This window comes from Triturus cristatus, chromosome 10, assembly GCF_964204655.1.
Source record: "Triturus cristatus chromosome 10, aTriCri1.1, whole genome shotgun sequence".
NCBI lineage: Eukaryota > Metazoa > Chordata > Amphibia > Caudata > Salamandridae > Triturus > Triturus cristatus.
Genome location: NC_140593.1, coordinates 1,126,943,397 through 1,126,970,622, shown reverse-complemented (window position 1 = coordinate 1,126,970,622; position 27,226 = coordinate 1,126,943,397). Strand labels below are relative to the sequence as shown.

The 27,226-nt window shown below is 47.9% G+C and overlaps 1 protein-coding gene across 1 annotated transcript in view; it reads right to left on the bottom strand.

Annotated features, from left to right (window-relative positions):
• TBL3 (transducin beta like 3) overlaps window positions 1–27,226 on the bottom strand; it is a 205,151-nt gene that overhangs the window by 27,467 nt on the left and 150,458 nt on the right. Inside the window, exons 14-19 of the mRNA XM_085629377.1 lie at window positions 26,575–26,725; window positions 22,212–22,442; window positions 21,665–21,735; window positions 21,194–21,350; window positions 20,168–20,226; window positions 10,078–10,181 (exon numbers count right to left, since the gene is read on the bottom strand). Coding sequence (XP_085485503.1) covers window positions 10,078–10,181; window positions 20,168–20,226; window positions 21,194–21,350; window positions 21,665–21,735; window positions 22,212–22,442; window positions 26,575–26,725 — 773 coding nt within the window. The remainder of the gene's footprint in view (window positions 1–10,077; window positions 10,182–20,167; window positions 20,227–21,193; window positions 21,351–21,664; window positions 21,736–22,211; window positions 22,443–26,574; window positions 26,726–27,226) is intronic.

Sequence of the window (27,226 nt, the reverse complement as noted above, 5' to 3'; positions counted from 1 at the left end):
GGATCACCTTGTATGTTGGTTTTTTACGCCGTCTGATCTGCGTGAGTGTTCGGTTTGTTGCTATCCTCTAGACCTTGTTGATATATATATATATATATTTTTTTTTTTAGCTTAGTTGCTTCTAGTACTTCCACGTTATGCACCCCATTGAGTTATGATCACCTTGCTCATGTCTTGTCCTGACTAGTTGGAACCACAGCTACACCTTTCTTATTTCGCGTTACTGTGACCTTATGAATGGCCGCAATAGAAGTACTGAGGTCTTTCCAGTGACTTGCCGGGTTTGTTTCCCTTGTTGTGGGAGTCTGTTGGTTTCTGGCTGAGTCAGCGTGTACCCCCGGTTGCAGATTTTTATGTTTTCATTCGACCGCTAAGACAGTGATGTCCTCATTAAAATTTTTTTTTTTAAAAAGAACAGAAATTGGCGTAGTCTTTCTTAGCTTTGCTATGTATCTCTGAGAGTTCTGCCCTTATCTTGCTCGTAAAGCAGTATGCCAGTTGTGGAGTTTTTTTTTTCTTCAAATCTGTGGCGATGGTTCTTGCTGATGTCTTTATTTCGTTTCTTTGTTTACTTTCGTTCCAATAGCCACCTCACATCTAGCCTCGTTAGTCAGGGTTGTTGGTGGTTTCCGCTGCACACATCCGAAGCTGCGAAATGTCCGCGTTCTCCCAACTCTGCTGAGAGTGCACTCTACTGCAGCACTCTGCCTTATGTTACTTTTGCGCCCCCGTCTCACAGACACGGTCGTTATATTGCCCGAGTTGTTTGTCTGGCGGAGCTAAGATGGCGCCAACAACCCAGTCTGTGATGGCGGCTCACGCTGTAGAATACACTTTTGTTTTCGTTTTTTTTCCCCCACACTACATCATTCTTCGTTAGTTTGCGTAGTTGATGACTCCCGTTGAACAAACTCGCGCTTGCGTTTACCAAAGCCGCACAATTCGCTATCTCACTGCGGTGATCCTCTTTTGTGTATCTTTCTCTCTGTCACGCCCAGCTTGCTCTCTTAATACAGTGTTGTTTGACAGCAATCCCAAGATGGCGGCCCCCATCCCAGGTTTCAGTTTCGTTCTGGAAGGCTGATTGAGTGTCTCCCCCCCCCCCCAGGCTCCTACAGTGGTTTCTGTTGCCTCAGTGAGCTTCGCGGGAGGTCCCCAGCACTAACCTTAAGTAAGGTAGCTGCTGGTCTGTCAGTGATCGTAGTTGTTAGGCGCAGTCGGCACCCGATTCAGGCATCGGTGAGGGGGTTTCACTTTGCGGGCACCATCTTGGATCTTCCTTCTCTTCCACACCGGGAGTTTCCTCTTCGCTGTGTTACTTCACTCTGTTGCTGGGGTTGGTTCCGGTGCTCGGGTCCTCTTCTTCCTCGATCGTTCCGGCATCATTTGGTGTGTTTTTTTTCTCGGTTCCTCAGCTCATGTGTGTTCTTTTTGTTGCTCGCTCCCAGGATTTGGCGGGGCGCTGGATTCAGGCGTCTACACCCATTGTTGTCCAAGCCACGCCCCCCCAAGAGGCACCATCTTTAACTCAATGGCACGCGAGGCTGTAGAGGGTGTTGGCGCCGGAATTGCATGGCAGACCTAATGGACGACACCAGAAAATGATTCGAGTATATATGGTCCCCGCTGGTAAGCTACTTGTCGGAAGGGCTTCCACTGACGGCTTGCGCCCCACAGCTTAGGGCCCTCAACCTGTTCCATATCTAAATCCACAGCAGCACAGTTGGCAGCGGGCAGCTCGGAGGGGGCCTTAGTAGGGGCCCAGGAGACCAACTCTCATGACCACCTCATTATTATTTGCACCATGACATCACAGTTTTTTTTATTTTTTTAGGTATGTTAAGTTTCCTTTTCATGTTACTCTCTTCGGAGGGTGGATTGTCGGACAGCTGTAGAACACTAAATGCAACAAGATATGGTTGTAACGAGTTATACGTTTTCTATGCCGTAGACCTTGTGAACAAGCTGTAACCTACATGTGAGATCTGTAACTCTTGGCTTACATTTGACAACTGTTGCATGTGTACTGCACTTCTGTATCAATCTAAAGAAAAACTCAAACAGAATTTGATATACATTTAGGGCATGTTGAATCTCCACAGAAGTTATAGGCTTCAGCATCGCCTGGTAATTCGATTAGAATAAAAGGGGCAGGAGCCTAGCGCGCAACCAAGATGGCCGCGTAGGTGCGAGGCTCCCGAGGACCTCCGCGACCTCCTGCATAAATCCTGACAGAATCCTGTCCCAGATGAGGGGACTGTATTTGTGAGCCCGAGCAGAGGTGACGCCCGTTTTCCGTTTTTAAATCGGACCTCGGACACCGGCAGGAGCATCGATTGAGGTTTGCGGCCTTCTCCACACCGGACCCCCGTACTGGAGTTGTGGGGCGATCCGGACACAAAGTGAACAACAGCGGCGGGCAAGGCTGGGTGACTCGCGTACCCCGCACTTTCACTTTCGCTTTTGCGCCCTCCTTGCTGCCAGGCGAGGTTGGGTTGCGGGGCAGTGGTGTGGTCTCGCTGGGGTGCCCTGCCGGTCCGCCAGCTGCGGTCCGTCCTGTGGAGCGGTGGTCGCTCCCCCCTGGACCCCTTGAACTGGATTGTCGGCCCCCCCCTTTCTTGAGGAGACTGACTCGTCTTGGGGATTGAAACCATGTCCACAAAACAAGATGGCGATCGGGCTAAGATAAAATCGACCCGCCGTGGCGCGGCCCAGCAATCCAACAGTATGGACCGCTACACCCTCCAGAAGGGATCCCCAGAGGCGCCGCGTAGGTCCCCTACGGGCCCGACTGATGCTTCCGCTCTGCCCACGGACCTGACCCTCCGAGACGTCATGGGCGCCATCGCCGAGATGAAGGCCTCGGTGGACCAGCGCTTCGACACTCTGGCGCAGAAGATTGACTCGGTCCTCGTGGACGTGGGCCTCGTGAGGGCTGATTTGTCTAAAACCAACGACCGGGTCGACTCTTTGGCCCACTCTACCACGGGCCTCACAACGGACGTGGCGGCCCTCCAACAGGAGGTGCGCAGGCTTGGCCAGGCGAGCGCCCTGATGAATCGTCGGCTGGAGGATTCCGAGGGTCGGGCCCGGAGGAACAACGTCCGCATTATCGGGGTGCCGGAGGGACGCGAGGCGGAGGCGGCGGATCTATTTGTTGAGGACCTGGTTCTCACCCATCTCCAGCCTCGGGGGCTGAGTAAATTCTTTGCGGTGGAGCGTGCCCACAGGGTCCCCGGGGGTAGGCCTAAGGTTGGAGCCCCTCCGAGGCCTCTCATCGCCCGGATCTTCAATTTTCGGGACAGAGACGCTATCCTACAGACCTCCAGGCTACAAGGGCCGGTCAAACTTGACAATATGGACATCAATTTCTATCCTGACTTCACTCCGGCAGTCCAAAAGCAGAGACTGAGCTTTCTTGGTGTTAAACGTCGCCTAAGGGACCTGAATCTCAAATATGCGATGCTTTTTCCAGCTAAACTGAGAGTGGAGGTGGATGGCCACACGCACTTTTTTGATCGACCCGAGGTGGCCGGGGACTGGCTAGACACTTTGCCCGGGGATCGGGGCCGGGGGGGTGGGGGGGGGTGCGGTTGGTGGGGAGGGCCCGCCGGATCAGGACTGAGGGACTAATGGTAGGCCTTGCTCTGGACTGCGTTGTTGTCACTATTGACTGTTAGGGTAAGTTCCCCTCCTGTGGAGGTCGTGTGGGGTCTCTTGGGGGATCTCCCTCCTCCTCTGGGGGACTAGTTAGTTTTCTTCTCTATGGGGCGACAGGCACACTGCACTTTGGGGGGGCTGTTTGGGCTCATGCAGGGGTGCAGGGTGGGGGGAGTTCTGTTGGGTTGGGTGGGTTGGGGTGGGGTGTGGTTCGTTTCTACCGCAAGGCAAACCCGTTATTGTATTGTTGTTTTTGAGATGCTCTGGGGGGGACAAATGATGGCTTCGTTATGTGATGGGGGGTAGGGATTTGACTTTGTTGTCCTGGAACGTTAACGGACTGGGTGATAGGATCAAGCGGGGTGTGGTCCTGCAGTATCTGAAACGGATTTCACCTGATGTGGTCTTTCTGCAGGAGACACACCTTATTGGTAACTCCTTTTGTGCCATGAATCGCCGTGGCTTTCGCTTGGTGGCCCACTCGGGCTTCACATCAGGCTCACGGGGGGTGGGCATCATGGTCAAGACCTCGCTCCCGCTAGAAATAGACGAGGTGCGCCATGATGAGAGGGGACGGGTACACTGTCTTGGTGGGGAGGATGGAGGGCAAGGTAGTTGTCTTTGTCTCTGTGTACGTCCCACCGGGGCTACAGTCCACCACCTTTGCAGATCTGGGACGCCTCCTCCTTGACCTCCCGGGGGGGCTTCTGGTGGTTGGGGGGGATTTCAATGCGGTGGCTTCTGGGACTATGGATCGTCATCCCCCTAGGGACCTCCCCCGGGCACAGGCGTGGTTAGCGGGCCTTTTGGACACACTGGGATTGGTGGACTGCTGGCGTTTAAAGCATCCCACCCAGCTGCAGTACACCTTCCATTCGGGTGCCCATGGTAGCCTCTCGCGGCTTGATTATGTCCTTGTCCCTGCGGCCTATGCTGGGAGGGTGGGAGAGGTGCGCCATCTGGCGCGGGGTATTTCAGATCATTCCCCGCTCCTGTTGCACTTGGGTGTCTTCCCGAGGGGAGAGGGCAGGGTAGCCCCAATCAATGCTTGGTACCTGCGTGACCCCACTATTCGTGCTGACCTGATTAAATCATTGCAACGGTATTTTGAGGAGAATGTGGGGTCCGTCCCGTCGGCTATCTCCCTGTGGGAAGCCTTCAAAACAGTTCTCAGAGGGGAGGCCCTCTCCTTTATCTCCCATGCCCGCAGACGCGCACAGGAGGAGGTGACCCGGGTGGAGGCCGAAATTACTGAATTGGAGGGTGGTCTGGGGAGTGGGGTGACTGACGCGGCGCTGCATGTTCTACACCTTAAACAGGCGGCCTATAGGGCCCTCGTCACGGAGGCGGCCAGGGGCCTTAGCAGAGAGCAGCAGGGGCGACTGTACGATGTGGGTGATAAGGCTGGCAAACTGATTGCGTGGTTGGATAAGAAGGAGAGAGCTAGTCGTGTGGTCCCGCTGATTGAGAGGATGGATGGTGTACGAATTACTGAGCCGGAAGGCATTGTTTCTTGCTTCGCGGATTATTTCCGCGAGGTATATTCTCCGGTCTCTCCCTGCTCGGAGGAGGATTCCCATGCCCTGCTGCGGGACATCGCGCTGCCCTCGCTTTCAGTGGAGGACAGGGATTCGTTGGATGCCGCTCCCACCTCGGATGAAATCGCCCTCGCCATACGCTCGGTCGCCTCGGGCAAGGCCATGGGCCCGAATGGCCTTCCTATCGAATTGTATAAGCTGCGTCCGGATGTACTGGCACCTCACCTCCGCGCGATGTTCCTTGCGGCCCACTCGCGGGGCTCCCTCCCGCCGGACCAGCGTCTAGCTACCATCGTGGTTATCCACAAGGAGGGGAGACCGCGAGACCGGGTTACATCCTATCGGCCGATCTCGCTCTTAAATGCGGAGCCTAAAATCCTCGCCAAGGTGCTTGCCAACCGGCTGGTCGGCGTGGTGGGCGATCTGGTCCACCAAGACCAGTCCGGCTTTATTCCCCATCGCAACACGGCCCTTAACCTGCGGCGCTTGCACGGGGTGCTCGCGCGTGTTCCATTCGTGCGGGAGCCGGCCATTTTGGCGTCCTTGGACGCCACCATGGCGTTTGACACGCTCGAGTGGCCATACATCTGGGCGATGTTGGCGAAATTTGGATTTGGCCCGGGATTCATCAGCTGGGTCAAATTGTTGTACTCTGACCCATTGGCGCAGGTGGTGGTGACTGGTCGAGTCTCGGCCCCATTCGTGCTGGGACGGGGCACGCGACAGGGTTGTCCCCTGTCGCCGCTCCTGTTTGCACTGGCCTTGGAACCCCTGGCGGAGTGGCTGCGGTGGCACCCTTCTATCCGTGGTCTCCGTTGGACCCCTGAGTATGAGGACCGCGTGTCCCTCTACGCCGACGACATCCTGTTGTACTTAGCCTCCCCGCGTAAATCACTGATTGTCCTGGTCGATGTTCTGCGCTCCTTCGGCCGTAACTCAGGTCTTGTCATCAACTGGGCTAAATCCTGTGTCTATGTGCTTTCCGGGGAGGCTCCTGTTCTCCCGCGGGGCTGCTCGATCCAGATTGCCTCGCAGGGGTTTCGTTACCTGGGCGTCTATATTACGCTGGACCCGGTAGCCCGCTACGAGCGGAATTTGCTTCCCCCCCCTCCAGCGCTTGAAGGAGGACGTCGCGCGCTGGCGGCGCTTGCCGCTTTCGCCGCTCGGCCGGGCGGCATTGTTTAAGATGATGTCATTACCGCGCTTTCTGTACGCTCTCCAGAACTCGATGGACCTGGTCCCGGCGCGTTACTTCCGTGAGGTGGAGAGTTTGCAGCGCCGCCTGTTCTGGGACGGGAGGCCGCGTATAGCTCTGGCAAAGTTGACGCTCCCGTGGTATGACGGAGGGATTGCCCTCCCGGATATCAAGCGGTATTACTGGGCCTCCCAATTAGCTGCAATTAATCACGGCCTTTACGGGCCCGCCTTAAACCCGGCATTTGAAATGGACAAGATGCTCCTGCCCGGTGGCGATTACAATCGAGCGCTCTACACTAGCGTGCCCGATTCCCGCCTGACGGGACCCACGCGTGTCATGGTGCGAGTATGGCACGCGGCCAATGCAGCTATGGGATGGAAGGACCGTTTGACCCGGGCGTCACCGTTGTACGCGTCTGAGAGGTTGGGCTCCCTATGGACCTCGGAGGGCTTCGATAGGTGGGACACGATAGGCATTAGTACAGTGGGGGACCTCTGGACGAGGGGAGGATTCAAAACATTCGAGACACTGCAGGCGGAGTTTCAGCTGCAGGGCAGTGAATACTTTCGATACCTGCAGGTCCGTCACGCACTGGGTTCTGTCTTCCCAGACGTGGCCGCCATCCCGGAGTCCTCCTCACTGGAGGATAGAGTGCTAGATGGCCACGTTCCGGACAGCACGATCTCCCTCATCTACAAGAAGTTGATTAATGACCGCTCGGGCTTACTGACTGGGCTCCGCGAGGCTTGGGTTGCCGATGGGTTGGAGCTGGACGACGAGGACTGGATTTCCGCGGTGGCCTCCCCGAAGGAGGTGGCCATCCCGGCTCGCCTTCGCTTCGTCCAGCTTAAGATACTTCACCGGGTGTACATGACGGGGCCAGGGCTTCTGCGTATGGGCTATGCCGAGGATGGACTGTGTAGGCGTGGGTGCGGTGCATTGGCGACTTTTTTACATATTCTGTGGGAATGTCCGAGGGTGGAGCGATTCTGGCGTGGTGTGCATGAGGTCCTGCGAGCGGTTACGCATGTCGTGCTGGTGCCTGAAGCGAGGAGATGCCTGCTGAATGTGTGGGAACCGACCGACTACTCGGTTCCGCAGACGCGATGGGTGACGCTGGGTTATATGATTGCTAAACGTGACATCGCTCAACTGTGGGGATCCCAGAGGCCCCCGGCAGTGTCGGCCTGGAAAGAACACATGGATTGGTGCATGTTCCGAGAGAAGGTGGTATATGTGGCGCGGGGTAAGCCTGGGGCGTGGCTGAAGGTGTGGGGCCCCTGGAACGCCTACCGCGGGGGTATTTGCGAGCCGCCATTGTTGCCTCCCGCTTCACCAGCTCCGTCCCCCTAGATGACCCCCTCCCTCAATCCCGGGCACAGTGTTTTCACAGTCCCGGACCTATTCCCCTCCCCCTCCTTCGATTTTAGTATATGGTTGGGGTCCCCCCATTTGAGGAGCATATGTTGTCACTTTCGCTCTCGGGTTGCCTTGCGGGTGTGGTTTTATGTTGTTGTGTTGTATAAAACGAAACCGTATTGTGGGCTCAGAGTCTTGTGGCCCACGTTGTTTGATACCTCCTGCTTTAGCGTCTCTGTAACGCCAAGTGCCTTATTGTATATATGTCATTTATTTCTGTCACTTTAGCGGCCGGCCGGAAGGTTGTAGGCCCATACCTGTATATATTTAAGATTGTAATAAACGGTTTCAAAAAAAAAAAAAAAAGAAAAAAAAAAAAAAAAAGAATAAAAGGGGCAAAGTCAATGAAGCATAATACGGACTAATAAGGCTCCTGGATACAGTATATGGAGTCTAATAAATATCAGAATAATGTTGACGAAAACGTTTTTGAATTTCTTACTGGTAAGTAACCTTCTGAGCTGTGATTGGATGTTCTAAAGAAATGACAGATTCCTCCTCTTTCTTTAGTCTAGTTGACCAGGCGAGAAACTTGCCGATGTGTTGATTCTCCTCATATATTTTTTGTTGATAGATGTTAGGCTTTTTGATTTCTTCTAGAGTGAAAAAATCCCTAAGGCGGCCTGCAATCTGCTGAATTAAGCATTTTGATCCTCCCCCTTAAAGTTGCTTTGAAGGTCTCCCAGATAGAGAATAACTGAGCTGTATTCAAACTGCCGTCTGGATCTATCCCTATTTTTGGACCCCATTTCGGACCAGGAAATGATCTGAAAAGGTATTGGAAAGGAGGTCCTTTCAACCCCCGTTTAGTAATTTAGATATTAAAAAAAGAAATTGTGAAGCGGTTTTAAATCTGTTCGAAAAACATGTATACCGTCTACCTTCTGGGTAGTGCTCTCTACAGGGGTCAATCAACTGGAAGCTCGACTTTAATGTTTCTAATATCTTTTTGGTTTTGGGTATAAGTTTTTGTTGGAGATACCTTTCAATAACTGTTGTATAAAATTGAAGTATAAGTTACCTTGTCATTATGCTGTCCTAGACTACTGTTTTAAAATTTAGGTTCAACCCATTTTAAACATTCTCTAGAGATCAATCTTTTGTCGCAGGTAACCACTGAGTTAGAAAGCGATCAGAGTTATAACGTTCAAGCCATACCGGCATGGCCTTTCAAACTCTCAGTTGTTGAATCAGAGATGATCATGTGGTGTTCTGATGTGACCATTGTAGGTGTACACCAAGAAGAAGCATGGCACAGTGCATGTTTTATGTCGTTTCCTGTTGTCGGTGAGATCAGAGGAAGAGACTTAGCAACTTGAGTAGTAGATGCTACGCAGATCGGACTCTGCCTTCAGCTGACATCGCAGCACCACAGGAGCACGAAGACAAACACATTATAACATTCCTTTAAGACAATAGCTCCGCACATGGACAATTTTAGATGAACTAGGACAATATCAGCAGTCATCAGAATGAGTCACATACTTTGTAAAGGGTGTGCATTGCATAGGTGGCGATCTAACGCTGGAAATGTGGAACAGGTAGGCGCAGCACGTTGATGGGTGCCCAACACCTGAAAAGACACCTGGCAAAAGCAGTTCTAACACTTAGGGAGGTGGCAACTATTTAAGCTCTTTGTAATCTAGGAGTGTTTCTTGCTCTTTGGTAGAACACCCTGAAAATCTAACAGTATTTGGTGTGATTCCTCACCTGTACTCGTAACAGAAGTGGAATGAAATCTCAAAAGTGAGAATTTCTAGAGGGCAGCAGCTGTAACACACCACCAGTTTTAGATGCATGTTTCCAAGCAGTAAAATGTTTCAGAAGTGTCCGAAGAATGACCGATTCCTTCAATGGTTTAATGCCGTTTAGGAATTACTTTAACCCCAAATGTAACTGTGATAATCCCCTTCTGGCACCAGCGAGCCCACCTGTATGAAGTTGGTTCAGCACTCATATCAACCGCCTGGCCACTGAGGTTGATGTGGCACCGAAAAGACCATTTAAACCAATACGGTGACCAATCTTGGCTGCAAAATGATCAATCTAGAATTTGGAGGGGCCACGGAAAATAAATGGCACAGTAATGGTGTGGTCCATTGGAAAATCCACACCAACCATTGATATGCAAGTAGCTCTGATCTGCGGACAACATGTTTTATAGTACAAATGTCTGAGCCCAATACTAATGGGAGGAGTATATAGAACATGTTAATCTACAGCCGCACATGTTACCAACTACATGTTGAATAATTCACTTACCCTTGATCACGGTCAGCACTGTATATGGGTGATCCAGTGATATGGCCAGTCCCAGTGCTTTCACAAAGTTCTTCTCATGCAGCAAATTAGAGAGTTCTTGTTGTCTGTAATACAAAGCAACACAGTTAACCAGGTGATGGGGCACTGTCTAAGGAAAAGTGTTGAAAAATAAATGTATTGCCAGGAATAATCCCTGCATCCGGCAGGGACAGCGCGAGCAGCAGCTGCTGCAGCTAAACACAACACTAAAGAAACAAATCCATCACAGAAACAGATGACAGAGTGGGCAATAGTGTTTAGGTTGGCAAGCACTTTGAAGAAAGAGATATGTTTAACTTCTTCAAGTCGGATGCTAATTTCAGACAACAGCCTAAAGTGCAGCAAGGGTGATTTATGGGAATGTACTGTATTGTGTTAGAGCAGTGTTGGACCTGTCAGCCCTAGGGTGGTCTCCCCGTCTATTTTTGTATCGTGCCTCATTTTTTCCACCCTCATTTTTTTGTTGGACTAGGTCTCCGGGCGCCTTTTCATTGCCAATCGGTGTTAAGGTGCAGGTGCTCCCTTCTCCCAAGATGGCTGCCACAGACCCCTGCTACTGCAGGGTGGTCGTTTTTCATAGTAGCACCCTAGCTGCCAGGAGCTGGCTGGGACCCACAACAATGTTGCGACACCAGCCCGCCTTTTTGTCCCATAGGTAGAGTGGGGAAGCTCCTGGAATGTGCTGGAACCTTCTAGAAGGGAGGTGGGGTTTTACTTTTGCCGCCTTGGCTAGAGGTCACCTGACCTAGGGCTACTTAAGAGTGGGAGGGAAACTTTTGTGGTGAGTTGGCCATTGGGGTGAAGCAGAGCTGGAAGAATCCACCAGGAGTGTAGGCGGTAGGGCCTAGCCAGGGACTTATGCCTCTGAGAGTGACAGGATTTAGGTACTGCCTCTTAAGTGAGTGAGGTGCCCTGTGAATCCCACTGATCTTGCCCAGTAGTAGGAGGACCCAGAGACTCTCTGCCAGCCTGACTAGGAAGGATCTAGTCGCCCTCTCCATTCCTACCCCCTGGAACAGAACCCCTTAAGGGCGCCAGATACATCTGCGCCACAAGACTTCATCTGTCAACTGAGAACTGAAACCTAACTGTAAGAACTGAGACTGCATGACAAGAGCGAGCTGTAAGCCTTGAATGCCAGAGCTGAGACTGCGTGTCCAAGCTGACCTATCAAACTAAATGCTAAGCCGATTGCCAAGCCACCGGGGATCGACCAGGTACTAGCGCTGTGACCCCTGCGCTCCCCGCCCTGGTCTGGGACCCCCAGCAGCGTGCTCCGCTGAGCACCATATCCCCATCCTTAATTTGAGGCCCCCCCCTGCGACGACGAAGCCAGCGCACTCACCGCCGCGGCCTGGAGAAGTGCCCTGCTGTGTCGCGAGGCCCAGGAGAAGCCCGGGGCCCCGTCGCTGCCGTCGCAGCCGAGTGAGGAGGTGCGCAAGGTCGGGGCCGAGTTCCCCCATCGCCGTGAGGACGGACGCCTGCTGACGCCGAGACGGAGGTAAGCCCGGAGGCCGAGATCCCCCCTGGTGCGCCCCCTGCTGGTCTGGGAACCACACCGCACTTGGCCCAGGTTGTCCCCTCCGTGGGAGTCCCCTCCCCTGCCTACGTGACGGAGAGACCCCGCCGAGGGATCCTGTCCGTGTCCCCCCTTCCGCGATACTGAACGCGGTGCCCTGTGAACTGCACCGGAGCATAGGGACTTGCTCCTCGAGTCCAGTAACACTCCCCGCTGGAAGCCTTCCGAAGTACTGACTGACATTACCCTGGCGGGGCGCTTCACGCCACCGACTCCGCTTCCACGTCCTGAGAGACCGGGACTGCGAGCAGCACGTTGTGTTATGTGCTCTGCTCGGAAGTATTTATCTATCAACGATCACGAGTAGCGTGTGGTGTTATATGCTCTGCTCCGAAGTAGTTACATGCAAATGGTTACGAGTAGCGCGCTGTGTTATATGCTCTGCTCCGAAGTAGTTACATGCAAATGGTTACGAGTAGCGCGTTGTGTTATATGCTCTGCTCAGGAGTAGTTACATGCAAATGATTACGAGTAATGCGTTGTGTTATATGCCCTGCTCCAAAGTAGTTACATGCAAAGGATTACGAGTAATGCGTTGTGTTATATGCTCTGCTCCAAAGTAGTTACATGCAAAGGATTACGAGTAACGCGTTGTGTTCTATACTCTGCTCAAACGTATTTATATGCAAATGATTGCGCGTAGCGCTTTGTTTTATATGCCTTGCTTCACAGTCTTAAGTGCCATTGATTACGCGGAGCGCTCAGTGCTACAGGCTCCATGTTGATGTACCCAATGTCACCCATTACGAGTATTGTGCTGAGTTAGACGGCCTGTTCAGAGAAAGACCTCTCTTAGCGCGCACAGCGCTATAATCACCCGCACTTAGCCATCTGCAGTGGGTATATGAATAAGGTTAGGCACTGCATGTATATCGCCAGGATTGCCGTATCTACTGATTGATGGTATCACTACACATGTATCGCCTTGTTATCTCCTGACCTGCAACTGACCAGCTATACTTGGATAAACTTGAAGTATTTGCATAATTTAAACGGTGAGGCGTCCCTTATTGCGTGTGTCCCTAGTCCATGAGAAGCGTGTGGTGTATGGTTGCTTAAAACATAGCTCTCTGGTTGCCCGACCGGCTCGCGCCACGTTACCGCCCATAGGGCCTGGTGACCCCAGGTTCCTACAAGCAGCATATCTTAAGAAGAAAATTTAGCTCATTGAGAACACAACAGCCCCAAATCTGTCACACCAATGCACGTATGACAAATTTCATCAAAGATTCGAAAACTGGACTAGCTCCATGTTCAGCATTGCGACCTACGTAAGGTCTTCCAAATCACCCTCTAAGTCTTTATGTAACCGGATATTAAACATTAACGTAAATGTTACAACAGAGTCCCCATACACTGTCTTCACTGTTCAAAAAAGAAGGAATGCATGGGTGGTCATGAGCAGTGCTAGCACCCTTTACTTTGTCCTCCATGCCAGTTAAATTAACTCTACAAATATCAACCTCTAAGGTCCCAAAAGCTCCTGCAGCCAAAGCTCCAAGACTTCTACTGATCGGCATGAGCTTTGGAAATGTTGGACATGACTTGGAAATCTTACTGTACACAAACTAAAATTATTTAAACTGCTATTCAGCATGTACAATCGTCTGAGCCAGAGTAAAAAGTGTGACCACTATGAACAAGGGTTTGTGTCTCAACCGGTTACACTTCTTTCACTCTTTTATCCCTCATAGTTTGTTCACCACTGCGGTGGCTGGAAGTTGTGGGGGAGCTCTGTGCAGGCGTTATCACCCCTTTTCGAAGTAGAAAGTGTGAGTGGCCTGCTTAAGAGAGAAGATAATTTCCGGTAACATCAGAGCTCAATTTGGCACCAGAAGTGCAATAGAGACCTCACAGGCGACCAGAACAGTTAACTGTCACACATATAACCAATATTGCAGGGTAATGAGGAAGTTGGGTGGATGGCTACTGAGATTTCAGGGTTTTCAACTTAAGGCCAATAAAGTCAAAGTAGAATGTCTAACTGCTTGAACTGCAAATGGCACTGGTTTAAAGTTGCGTAAAGGTTAAGCAGGGGAAGAGTGCTGAACAAAAGGGCTTTGTGAGATCTGCTAAAGCAACCATGAACATAAATATTCTTATCAGAATTACACAATTCGAGATGGCTTTTGAGAGCATGCCAGTGAAAGCAAATCAAACAGAGAAAGTACTGTGTGTGAACTTTATGCTGATTAGAGAAGGAAGGAACTATAAAAGCTAGCTAGTAAAACTGAATACTCACTGTTTGGCATAGAAAGAACCAGTAAATTATTTCCCCAGATGACAGGAATTATTACAAGTTTTCTGCCCTCTTACATTCTTCCTTCTCCACTTAGCTTGTCAACACAATTTCACAATCTCTGCTGCTGCCCTACCCCGCCATTACATCCTTCACTATATACCATAGACTGGAGTTGGAATAGTAATTCACACTATTCCTAAATCCAGCGCCCTCCAACGCAAGTCGATGTAACGACTTGCGTTGTCAAAACCACGATGCAAAATACCGCGTTGTGTTGGTATGCGTGGTATCATCATACATTCACACTATGTAACCATCGTGTGTGTTTGTCATAAAGGAGAGTGATCCAATTTTGGACAAAGGGGGCTGGGATCCATACATACTTGATTTCGAAAGGTACCCCCTAAACCATCAACCTTAAACCATTCCACAGAGAATAAACGTCTCACTATTATCTCTCTAAGCGTCATGCTTGCCAGGGATCTTCAGCTGTTTAAGATGCCCATGTTTGATAAACAGGAGCAATAAAAGCACCCATCAACGCAGTCCTCGGAAAGGAAGTTTAGTTAATAACAATAGGTCTCAAACCCCATCATCCTTCCTTAAAGGGGACATTGAGTAAAAGATGCCCCAATAGATTTCAAACCCATACACCCTTCCTTATTGTGCTCCTTAAGTGGTACATGTTACTACTGTACGTCTCAAAACCCATCAAGACATGAATGCAAGTCTTTTGTTTATTAGCGAGGTAAAGAACGATCACATTAAAGGAACTGAAGTTCTTCCACTGCTGGGGCTTTTATTCCATTGGTCCTCTCTAGCTTGCTTTATAGAGGTTTTGTATCTCAGCTGTCATGTGTCCTATGCTACCTTTTTACCTGACACATTGCATGATGATCTATATGTGAAACACTGCTCACTGCATTCACCTCACACACAGTAGCAAAGCTGAACAAGCATTGGCATAGCCAATAGGTCTCGCTTTTGGGACCTTATAAGTGTTTAGCCATGCAACAGTTGCATAACTAAAGACTTATAAGGTCCCAAAAGTGAGACCTATTGGCTATGCCAATGCTTGTTTCTGTTTATTACTGCTCTGTAGTAATGGCGGCGCACGGGTGCCACCATTACTACATAGAAGTAATAAATAGGGGAAAAAAACTGGCTCACGGAGAACATCAAAGCGGCCGTGCGGCCGCGAAAGTGAGTCGCGTGCGCCCGCGCACATGCACTGTAGCTCTAGGCTACAGTGGTAGCACTTTTTTGAGCCCTCACAAAAAGTCTCGCCAGACCAGCGCATGCGCTGGGTCAGGCGAGACCAAAAAACTGGCAAAGCACTAGAGCAGGACTCATTATCAATGCTGAAATAAGATTTCTACAGGAGGAAACAGTCCTCGAGGCCGACCATAGCTCAGCACACAACCACTTACTGTGTCGTGAAATCTGAACACATAAAGCAGGTAGAAATAAAGAACAGCATCTGCTCCATCACCCAGGAGAGTATATGCTTCCTTTAACACCGACCTCAATTTCTACAGCAATAGAACCAAGCGAGTGGAACAAGTGATATTTCTCTGCTTTAATTGTAACAGCAAGAACTTCTTCCAAAATCTGATATTTGTAATTTTAGCATACAAGCCGTACATAGGCAAGTCTCTGCGAGATAGATGACTATCAACAAAGAATCCCGCCTTTAGTGAAAACCCCAGATAATTCTGGCACAGGAACAATGTGAAGCAAGCATCAGTTCAACAGCCACACATCAAGGACAGACCCCATTAAAGGATGGCTTACAAGTTAAGTTAAACACTCCAACAGATGGTCTTACCCTACATGATACTGTGTAAGATTACTGCAACAACAAAGTGAAGGAAGGAATGCATGAATTAATCTCAGGCAATGGCTCAGAGCCGCATTGAAGTCCATCCTTTTTCATCCACTACGACACTCATGATAGTGATCAACCATGTGCAAATCAGTCCTGGCCCTACTCCAATAGGAACAAGCACCTGTCTGAAGTGGCATGGTGGGCACAAAAACCAAAGAGCTGGTTGAGGCCCAGAGTAATTACAAGTGGTTGAAATGAGAAGTCAAAGCCTCTTTTATCGAGACTCATTGAAGAAGACTCTGTCCCCAGGTAGTAACAAGATTCCAGCTGAGCAGATACGGTTTTGACAAGTTCTCCTTTGCAAATCACCTATACAGCATATCCCAAAAGTTCAGAAAGAGAAAAACCAAAAGAGAAAAGATGTGTGAAATGTCAGAGGTAATCTGAGCTACTGGTAATTACTCTTGGAATAGCGGATATAAACTTGCTTTTTTCCTGGTTTAAAAGGGAAGGGGCCTTATGGTTCGGGCTGGACTGTTCCTACTGGAGTAGCACCAAACCTCATTCACATATGGTTCTTGGTCTCTGTCTGTTGTCGCAAAGCACAATAAGGAACGATAGCCTGGAATGCAACAACTAAGAACAACTCAATAATTCCATGCATCCTTTTTTGTTTCTTCCCAAAATTCTTTTACAGAAATTAAAAATAGTACAAAACCAGGCCATCAGAATGGGCCCAATACCATAAAAAACAAAAACAAAACAAAACCAATAAAAGAGACTCACTAGACCCACCCTTAATCCACAGATGTAATACACTTCATTACCAGTAGAATATGAAAACAAACTTATGCACCACACACACATTGCTTTCGACTGCATTTCAATTTTCAGCGGATGCCCAGCGTTTGTAAATCTCTAAATAGCCACTTAAGTTATAAAGACTTTAGTGGGGCACTCTGACTATGGGTTGAGCATACATTACCAAATAAGGTTTATCACTGAACCGAAATTTACAAGACTTTTTCTATTTTTTTCCTGCAAACTCTAAATAAACACCTTCCATTGTTACCTTGTAAATTCCTGCTTATCATTCATCTTCTCTAACCCAATATAGACATAAATGGGTTTACAATATTATATTGAATAATGAACAATTGGAATAAATCATTCTATAGTCAAAGGTGCAACTTGCTATGCTGTGTTCATCCTCTTTTTTGCAGAGGAAGATTGTGATGGAGAGAGGAAGCAAGGCTTGCACTGCTGGCCCTGATGCGCAGAACCTGCAGGCCATTTTTTTTTTTTAAATAACAGGGCCTAAGTCAAATCAGTATTATCCTTCAGTGTAACATGGATCTGGGCAATAATATATTTCCAGTGTTACAAAATAAGCAGTAACTATATAAAAGAAACATTTTTAGGATTATTCATTTTTATTTTTAAGAAAACTTGCACTGCTGGTGCATCCTCAGTTTCTGCTAAACACCTGATTGGATTGGACTGAATGTGCTTTGAAGTGTACTGCCCCTGTATTACTAACAGCTTCCAGGGAACACCTGTCGGTAGGGAGCTCCACCGGGAGCACTAGAAGCAGAAGTGAGAGAGAGCCACATACACTTCACTGGCTCTCAAACCTTCCTCTTGGTTGTTTGAAGGTTGGCACAAACAATCGACACCTTCAGTCTTCCTCCTGCCAGCCAGTTTGGGACATAAGATCTTTGTGGACTTGGGGGCACATGCATCATTGTTTTTTGCGGTCGCAAAGGGGCAAAAATCGGTATTTAAGTAATCGCTAAATTTGCGATTACATTTAGGGAATCGCAAATTGCGATTCCCTAAATGCAATGCAACAATAAAAAAAAAATGTGAATTCAAATTTAAGAAACGCAAATTACCACCAAATTAAAGTTGATGGTAATTTACGAAAACTTTGAAAAATGCACAAAAGTGCATTTTTCAAAATTCTATGCTGCACACAGACATGCCCTTGAGGCATGTGTATGTGCAAAATGTTTTTTAATTGCACTTTCAGGGGTGCATCGGGGTGTCCTTTTGGCACCCTTGAAATTGCATGCGCAATTTGCAAGTATCTATTTGGTACTCGCAAATTGCGCATGCAGTTCCCATTGATTCCTATCAGCCTTTTGGCCCATAGGAATGAATGAGAAACCATTCCTTATTTGGGATTCACAATTTGCAAGTCGCAAATAAGGAATGTGTAGGAACTGCAATTGTTTTTGCGATTCCTACATGCATAGCATTTTGTGATTCCCAAATAGCGAATCAGTAAAATTTGCTATTTAAGAATTGCAAAATGTGGGCTTGATGCATGTGCCCCTTGGTATCTGTGAGCACAGCAAACAACACACAAACCTCTTCTCCAATTTGTACTTAGCAGCCATTTGCACCTATAAGATCCTGCCTGCCACCAGACTCTGGTCAACTATTTAAAACTGTAAAAAAAAAAAAAAACAGCCCCAAGCTTCACCATGCACTCATGCTTCTGTAATAAAATAACAATACATACAACCACCACCTGCAAAACAGCAAACCAAGGAACTACAGTGTGCCTGCTCAGTACACTACACCTTTGGCCAAACACCACCGCCCTGCAACCTCACTAAGGAGATGAAAATGTTCCACCTTTTCTAAAGGTGCCAGGTTCCCACCACTGCTAAATTGTCATCCAGTAGTGCCAAATTCTTCCTTAGACATCTTAGGATATTGCAAAATTCCTAAGAAGTGTGCCACCAACCATCGTAACATAACCAATGACACAATGGTTCCCAATGATTTTACTGCCCTGCCAAAGGAACAGACATTGCACTGTGAAAAACACCTCCACAGAAACATTGTTCTAGGTAGCAGTACTGAACCTGTGTGACCCCACTGCAGCCTTCTGCACAATGATCTTTCATACAATATCCACACATCAGCAGGAATACTGAGGACTCTCTTCTAGTGACCCGGACCAGAAAGCAGCTCCAACCACTTATTCACCTTTAATCCAGTCCTTCTTGTCAGACTCATTAATGTTTAGCTACAAACACTTGCCATTTGAGCGTGACCTTCAACCAGAACACCCAAATGTATATTGTACCAAACTTTGCGGCAATCTAAACAGAGAAGAGGCAGAGACCAGACATGTTCCTCATGCCTAATAACATCCAAAGCTGCGAACAGCAGGCTGCTGCCCATGAACATCAATGAGGCAAAAAATGCTGATTGTCTCCAACAACTCCTCACAAAATCACATATTCTTTTTGGACATGCTTGAGGACATAGGAGTCAAATCCCACTGAACGTCAACATCAAATTGCTGTAGGGCACACTGTATCTTTCCTTTATGTTAGCCTAGCTACACACGTAATAGGCACTGTTACTTTTCACACGTTACGAAATAAGCTAATTGCAGCACTGTTTCTTTATGATAGAGCACGCTATTTTCAATAAATAGTGTGAGCTTCCTTTGTGCCGCTTTCCTTTTCTTGTGGACACATGTGAGTGAGAGAACGAAAGGTGATGACCTGTTGTGTTCTGGGGTACTAACTTATCTGTCCTTCTGGAAGCTTAGGGCAGGTAAAGCACTAGGAGTTAGTCTGGATTTTGGCCCATAGGTACTGATGTGGTATGGCGACTAAGTCCCTACATGCTGACTTCCCGTGATCCCAGGCAGAGTTCTGTTTCTGAGCAGAATCCCTGCAACAAAAGTGCCAGTCACCATCACCAGCAGCATCATCATGATCAAATAAAGGACTGCCATGAATTCTACTCAGTTACAGAATTATTGAGATACTGGCCAAATAAAAATATTTTCATGGCCTCCAGATCAGGCTCCCAAGCAAATTTACTTAAAACCAGGAGTGCAGACCTTTTACAATAAGCACTAAACCCCTACACTGTCTATCAATTGAAAAAAGAACCAAATTCAAAACATTAACCAGCAAATAACACAATATAGGGAAACCTCTAACTTACCAGTCTCGCACCTCAAACCTTTAAGAATCAACTTAGACACCAAGAGCTTCAAATGATGGCAAATGCCCACGCTGGAGGCGGAACAGTGATTTTACAAAGTACTAATGACAAATGCCTCACCACAAATGTCACTCTTCAGGAAGTTATAAGAGTTTTTGCAGCAACAGTTTGATGAAAGAATGAATACTGCCAGTAACACTTCTGTCTCCTAATGCATATGTTCTATCTGTGTAACTTCCGTTTACATTCAAGTATGCACCTACAAGAGACTCCAGATAATCCATGGGTGTGAGCAGAGGCAGAGCTTGGAGGTACTGACCTGTGCACATTCTGGTTGCAGCAGAGAAGCGAGATGTAGGTGGGCTTGACTTCTGCCGACGTTTCCTACCCCCCGACATATGCGCATAGCTAATGAATCACTTACTTCACAATCTGTTCCTCCTGTTTCGCCTGCTCCTCGGCCAGCTCTGCTTCTGTGACATCCTGAAAAATATGAACGCTGTCAGGCACCATCTCTGTAAATGAGAAGGGTTCTTTGTGAGAATGCCTTCAAAGACCAGTTCACTACTCCAAGGGAAGCCAGATGGGTGCCCAGTCTGTGTGCCATTCTATTGTTCCATCTTTATGTATGGATCTTCTCTATGTGAGAGCAGGGTGGTAAGTCAATGCCCCTTCAGTCCTGGCACCTCTTAGCAGGGATCACCTCTAAAGGTAAGAGGAATGTTCAGCACATATGCTCTTGAGTCTCTCAAAAAGGCATTGCTTCTACAGGTAAGATTTGTGTACAGTCTATGCCCCATCCGACCTGACAGCCATGAGTAGGAATCATCTCAACAGGTAGGGGTGGCACTCAGTGTATACCCATTCACGCTGTGAGCCAGGAAGGTCCTTTAGGTCACAGCCTCTATTAGAAGGTATCATTTCTATAGATAAGAGGGGAGCTCATTCTCCATGCCACATCATAGCCTATGTCACTCATCTCCTTCTCAGAGATCTACTATACAAAAGTGAGGGGAACTGCATTTTCATCCCCATTCAGTCATCACATCCTGCAGCAAACATCACCTCTATGGGTGGATGAAACAATCACACTCCATGCCCATTCCAACCCAGACTCTGTTCTATTATCACTGTATATCCTGCCTCTGGCAAAGTTCCTACAGAGGACCATGCATATGAAGAACAATTTCTCTCATGCACTAGGCAAGCTCTCAGGTTACAGTCATAACCTATATCGAAAGGAGGAAGTATTTTCCTTGCTCATGTATCTTTTTTCTGGCCCTCTCTCACCCCCCCAATCGTTCAATAGACACCGTAAATCTGTGCTTGGGATGAAAGGCTCTATAGCCATCGCCACTTCAGGAAACCACACAGGCCCCCAAAAACACTTCAACTCAGAAGGTAAATTCTTATGATGATGCCGGATGGCTGAGGTGAGGATCCACCATACCTTCCAGAGGATGATACAAGAGTCAGTGGATCCTGTGACCAAGGTATCATCTGCCTTATTGCAGTGCAGACCCCAGACCTTATCCTCATGGGCATCCAAAGTCTTCACACACTCATTCGTCTTAATCGTCCAAAGCTTCAGCAGACCATCTGAGCCGCTGTGGACAAAAAATGGAAATATGTTGAGAACACTGCATGGAATTTGGCAACATGCCTCTTCAATCCAAGTAACAGTGACCACCAGATGTGATGTTCTGGCACGGGAGACTACTATAAAAACGTTTTTGACCATCTCTTTACTGGTTCTCTGCATGAGGTTTCCTATATTATGTCTTGGCAGGCCAAGTCTTATGGTGAATGTTGAACTACATCAAAACAGCCTTGAATAATGTTAAAATTCCTAAATAAAGAGGCTGCAATAGGTACAGTTAAATATTTTCCATACCCCAGAATTCTTAATGTGCTGACGTACCTGGTGAGCAGCTGAGTTCCACGACTAACAAAGACAACCTTTAGTACCGATGCATCATGACCCTCAAAAGTCTACGAGAGAGAGAGAGAGAGAGAAATCAAAATGGTTAAAAAAAAAAGTGCTGGAAAGCAAAGTGGAATAACTTGGACTAAGGTTCCTCAATGCAAAGGGTCAGAGTTTCAATCACTCTTCCACTTCTCCCCATTTAGTCCCCTACTCTTGCCTGATGAAGTCCCAGAGGTGTGATAGTTCCTAAAGCTGCTAGCACAGGCACTAAGTGGAGAAAAACATATTACTTGGAGTTCTACGAAAAAATTGCTTTAAGAACAGGCAGAAGAAGCAGTTTTAAAGATATTTTCTGAAGATGAGAAGGGTAGGTTTCTTCCCACATGGACATGCCACACTGATAAACATGTTGAAATTATCCAGTATCATCACCTCTAGATTTTCTTCTGTTTCATCACATTTAAAACAGCTTCCCAAATTGTATTAAACACCCAACAGGAATATGGGATACAGAGGCAGAGTAGCCAGCCTACGTACTCACCTTAAGACAACTAAAGTCGTGTAGGCCCCAGAGCTTCAGCGTTCCATCAGCAGAAGAAGTTGCCAACACTTGATCTACAGGCGAGAACTGCACACACCAGATGCCACGTTTGTGGCCACGGAAGGTGCCCTGCAGTGAACAATCTGTTGACGACCACAGTTTAGCACTCTTGTCTTGTGAGCCAGTGGCAACCAGTTTGTCATTTGGCGATACAGTAATGCTGTTAATGTCCTGAGGAGAAGGAAAAAAGAGGAGTGACATCCTGCAAAAGCCCTCTCGAGCACTGACAGATACTTGACCCATTATTCGTTACTAACATGGGTATAGAATAATTTTAAAAAACATGCATTGGCAAAGCCAATCCGTCTTGTCTATACGAGAGCCTCTGGCTTTGGCAATGTGCTTTAGCTATGTTATACACTAGTGTGACGGCTTCTGAGCATGGATATGAGTTAGTGGCGTGGAGTGTGGTAGAATGGAGTGGGGTAGATTGGAGTGGAGCGGGGTAGACTAGAGCGGAGTGGGGTAGACTGGGATAAATTGGAGTGGGGTGGGCTTGGGTAGATTGGGATGGGGTAGAGTGGAGTAGATTAGAGTGGAGTGTGCTAGAATGGAGGCAAGTGGGATAGATTGGAGTGGATTAGATTGGAGAGGGGTGGACTTGAAAGATTAGAGTGGTGCAGAATGGGGTTGAGTGGGGTTAAGTGAAATAGAGTGGAGTGGGGCAGAGTGGAGTGGGGTAGTGTGGAGTGGGGCGGAGGGGGGTGGGGTGGATTGGAGGGGAGTGGGGTGGATTGGAGGGGAGTGGGGTGGATTGGAGGGGAGTGGGGTAGTCTGGAGTTGAGTAGGGTAGATTGGGGTAGAGTGCGGTACTTTGGGGTGGAGTGGGGAAGATTGTATTATGGTAGTCTGGAGTGGAGTAGGATAGAATGGGGTAGAGTGGGGTACTTTGGGGTGGAGTGGGGAAGATTGTATTATGGTAGATTGGAGTGGGGTAGAATGGGGTAGAGTGGAGTGGGGTAGAGTTGAGTGGGGTAGATTGGGATACACTGGAGTGGAATGGAGTTGATTGGAGTGGAGTGGGATGGAGTGGTAGAGTGAAATGAAATGAAAAGGATCTGCAGAGCGCAAACAAATTCCTAGAGGCGTCAAGGCTATTGACGGTTAGTCCTGACATAAGTGATGTCAGTGGAAGAAGAATTTTAAGGTCTCAGAACCTTGAGCCTTCCATTAGACCATGGGCCTGGCCATTAGATGGTGAAAAGTCAGGTTTTTAAGACCTTTCAGAATGGAGTACGAGCCTGGATGTAAGCGATGAAATGAGGAAGGGAGTTACAGAGCTTGGATGCGGCCACCGTGAAGGCTCTGCCTCCCCACCTTGCCTTTCGAAATTTAGTGACAAACACACGGTTATGGCATGCAGACCAGAGCTGTCTGGAGGGAAGGTACCATTGGAACATGGCTCTAGTTCCTCCAGGCCCAGTCTTCTGAACAATGCATAAAGCTTTAAAGATAGTACGCTTGTTCACTGGTAGCCAATGGAACTTTGATATCCCGGCCGAGATTGACTGATGTTTAGGACTAGGGGTGGGGCAAATTGGAGTGGAGGGGATTGGGGTGGAGTGGGGTAGATTGGGGTGGAGAGGGGTAGATTGGAGTGGAGTGTGGTATACTGGGATAGATTGAAGTGGAATGGAGTTGAGTTTAGTGGGAAAGATTGGGGTTGATTTGAGTGGGACAGATTGGAGTGGGCAGGTGTGGGCTGGAGTGGGATGGATTGGGTTGGAGTGGGGTAGACTGGAGTGGAGTCGATTAAAGTGGAGTGGGGTGCATGGGATAGAGTGGTGTAGTGGAGTGAGGTAGATTTGAGAGGAGTGGGCTAGATTTGAGTGGGGTGAGCTGGATTAGGGTGCATTGGGATATATTTGGGTAGACTGGGGTGGAGTGGGATAGATTGGAGTGGAGTTGAGTGGGGCGGAGTGGGGTAAGGTAGACAGGAGTGGAGGGGAGTGGGGTAGATTGAAGTTGAGGTGCAGGAAACAGGGTTTTTGTTGCAGAACGCCCACCCTCCAGCACTTATTGCCTAGTATATGATGCAACTTCGACTGGAGTGTACTGGATTGCTGCTAACCAGGTCCCCATTGCCAGTATTCTTTCTCTAAAACTGTACAATTGTTTCCCCCAATAGGCAATGTCTTTAGCACTCTCTGTGAGTCAAGAGTAAATGGTACCCCTGGTATCTAGGGCACTAGTTACTTAAGAAGGGTCTCTCAGGGCTGCAGCACGAATTGTGCGCCCTAAAGAACCCGTCACCTAACACACCATTGAAGTAGAGTGGGGTATAATGGAAAGAAGTAGATACGAGCGGATGAGAGTGGGGTAGATTGTAGTGGAGTGAGGTGGATAGGAGTGGGGGAGGGTGGAGTAGCGTAGATTGGAGAGGAGCTGGGTGGAGTGGAGTAAATTGGAGTGGGGTGGATTTGGTTAGATTGGAGTGGAGTGGGTTAAATCAGGGTGAAGTGGGATGTATTGGGGTGGAGTGGGGTAGATTGGAGTGGGTTGGGGTGGGATAGAGTGGATTAAAGTGGAGTGGGGTAGAGTGGAGTGGGGAAGATTGGAGTTGGGTAGATTGGAGTGGGGTAGATTGGAGTACACTGGAGAGGGGTAGATTAGGAGTGAGGAAGATTGTTGTGAAGTAGTTTGGGTTGGAGTGGAGTAGAGAAAGCTGGAGTGGAGTGAGGTAGAATGGAGTGGATTTGGGTAGACTGGAGTGTAGAGGTAAGTTGGAGTGGAGTGGATTAGAGTAGACTGGAGTGTAGACTGGAGTGGGGTGAAATAGGGTAGATTTGAGTGGAGTGGGGTAGATTAGGGGAGGGGGTGGATTGGAGTGGGGTACATTGAAGTGGAGTGTAGTAGTTTGGGGTAGATTGGAGTTGAGTGGGCGGATTGGAGTAAAATGGGGTAGATTGGGGTGGAGTGGACTTGAGTGAAGTTGTGTGAGGCAAAGGAGTGGAATGGGGAAGACTGGAGTTAAGTGTAGCTGTGGCTGTTAGGCTACATCTCTTGCACCTAAGTGCATATCAATATAGGGCATCTGAAAGCACTTTCAGTGGAATGCACATGAGAATGAGGAATTAGGCACAGGTTTTAGGGAGAAATGGAGTCGTTGCTGCGCTGCACAAAACTGAAGCATTTTAAACAGACACATAATTTGTGTTTGAAAAGGCACAGATGTGTTCAAAAAGTTTATCTTGCTTAGTGGCAGCCTGGCTGAAGCATTTGGCTGGACTGTTTGTGTGGAAACACTGTGGGAGTCCGGTTTCAGTGTACGCTTTAAACAAACACATACTTTATTTGCTCAGAGAAGAGGCACAGCCTACATACACATGCAGTCACACCGAATGCTTTCAAAGTGCAGGCCATTTGTTTGGGGCTATAGAAGGAAGCACCGAACTGTAAAACAAATGAAGGGAACAATAAACAAACCTATAGGACGGAAGTTAAAAGCAACCCAGTCAGAAGAATGAAAATAAAAGTACTCTGAATCACAGCGCGAGCAGTAGAAGGAAAGAAGAAGGACACTAATCAAATGAAACCAATTAGTGATTGGTCTGTGCTCCAGACAAATATAAGGAAGCTAAAAAGAATGACAATCAAGCCAGCAAATGGTAATTAATGGGCGGGATTCAAACCTTTTACTGTATACAATACCCCTCGCAACAACTGTGAATGTTTGCTCTTAGGTAAGACCTCACAAACACTTAACAGTTGCAATGTATGATGTATTTTCAAGAATCCATATAAAATACTGCACTTTTTTGTCACAAACCTTCACAAAACATCTTCAAATATTTTAGAAATTTTAAAATATGCAACAAAGCAGGCCTGCAAGATTGAACATACAAAGACTGAACAAATTTTATAGGTCCAGTTTAAAAAAAACTGGAAGAGAAATTGCTTATCTTGGGCTTATGTACCAATTTAGGAAATTTAGAGCAGGCACGTGCAAAATACTCTGGCTAGCAGAGATACTGCCACATTTTAAGCTGTGTAATGGATGGATGCCCAGAAGCACATGGTTTAAACCGGAGCTCTGACAACAAAATAATATTAGTACAGCACAGGTCTCGGTGTCCAACCAGAGGGAGCTGAACACAAAGATCTATGAGGTAATTTTCAACTTGACAGCAGTGGCGGCTGCCACATACAATGGATGGTGGGAGTGTGGAGGGAACATGGGTGTGGGGGACGAGCGCTCAGGGAGAGTTGCTTAACCATGACATTTAGAGCAAAAGGAAACTTTCAGTCCAGTTAAGCAGAGAAATGTGAACTAAGCCATCAACTGTGCTCCTCCATATCTTACCTTGTCGTGGCCCTTCTCTGTCACACTGGCCTGCAGGATCTCGGGTGCAGACAGCCGGAATTCTTTCACCTTGGAAGTGAGTGACTCTGGCAACCTCCAGATCTTCAGAGTGCAGTCCTGGCTGCCCGTTACCACAAAGGACTCTTTCATTCTGAAACGAGACAGAGAGTTAAGAGGCCTCTCTACTGAAGCATATGCCAAAGCTTTGCCAAAATCTCATGTTTAAAATATTTCTAGTTGGTGCTAATGTGCAGAGATGGAAGCACCGCTAAGGTCCTTAGAGTTTTATTTCTCTTCAACAGAAATGATGGCTCCCCAATCAACCCCTTCGGCCCCAAATACTAATGCCCACAAAGGGAGGGGTGAAGAATTTACTGAAGCCGATAAACACTGACATAATGGGGTATTTACCAGGTCTGAGAACTAACTGCCTCCTAGTCAGTTTTGACTGAAGTGGGCATGGCATGCTGAATTTGGGGCCTACTGCACCAAATCCTGGAAATGTTTGCCCTGATATATTCGAGGAGTTTTAACCTGTTCAAAATTCACTTTATTCGATTTTCATGTTAAATTAGAAAACCATAAAAGCATGATACATAGTTACAGAATTTGTACATTTTACGCTCCAATTAATTTCTTGTCAAGATAATAC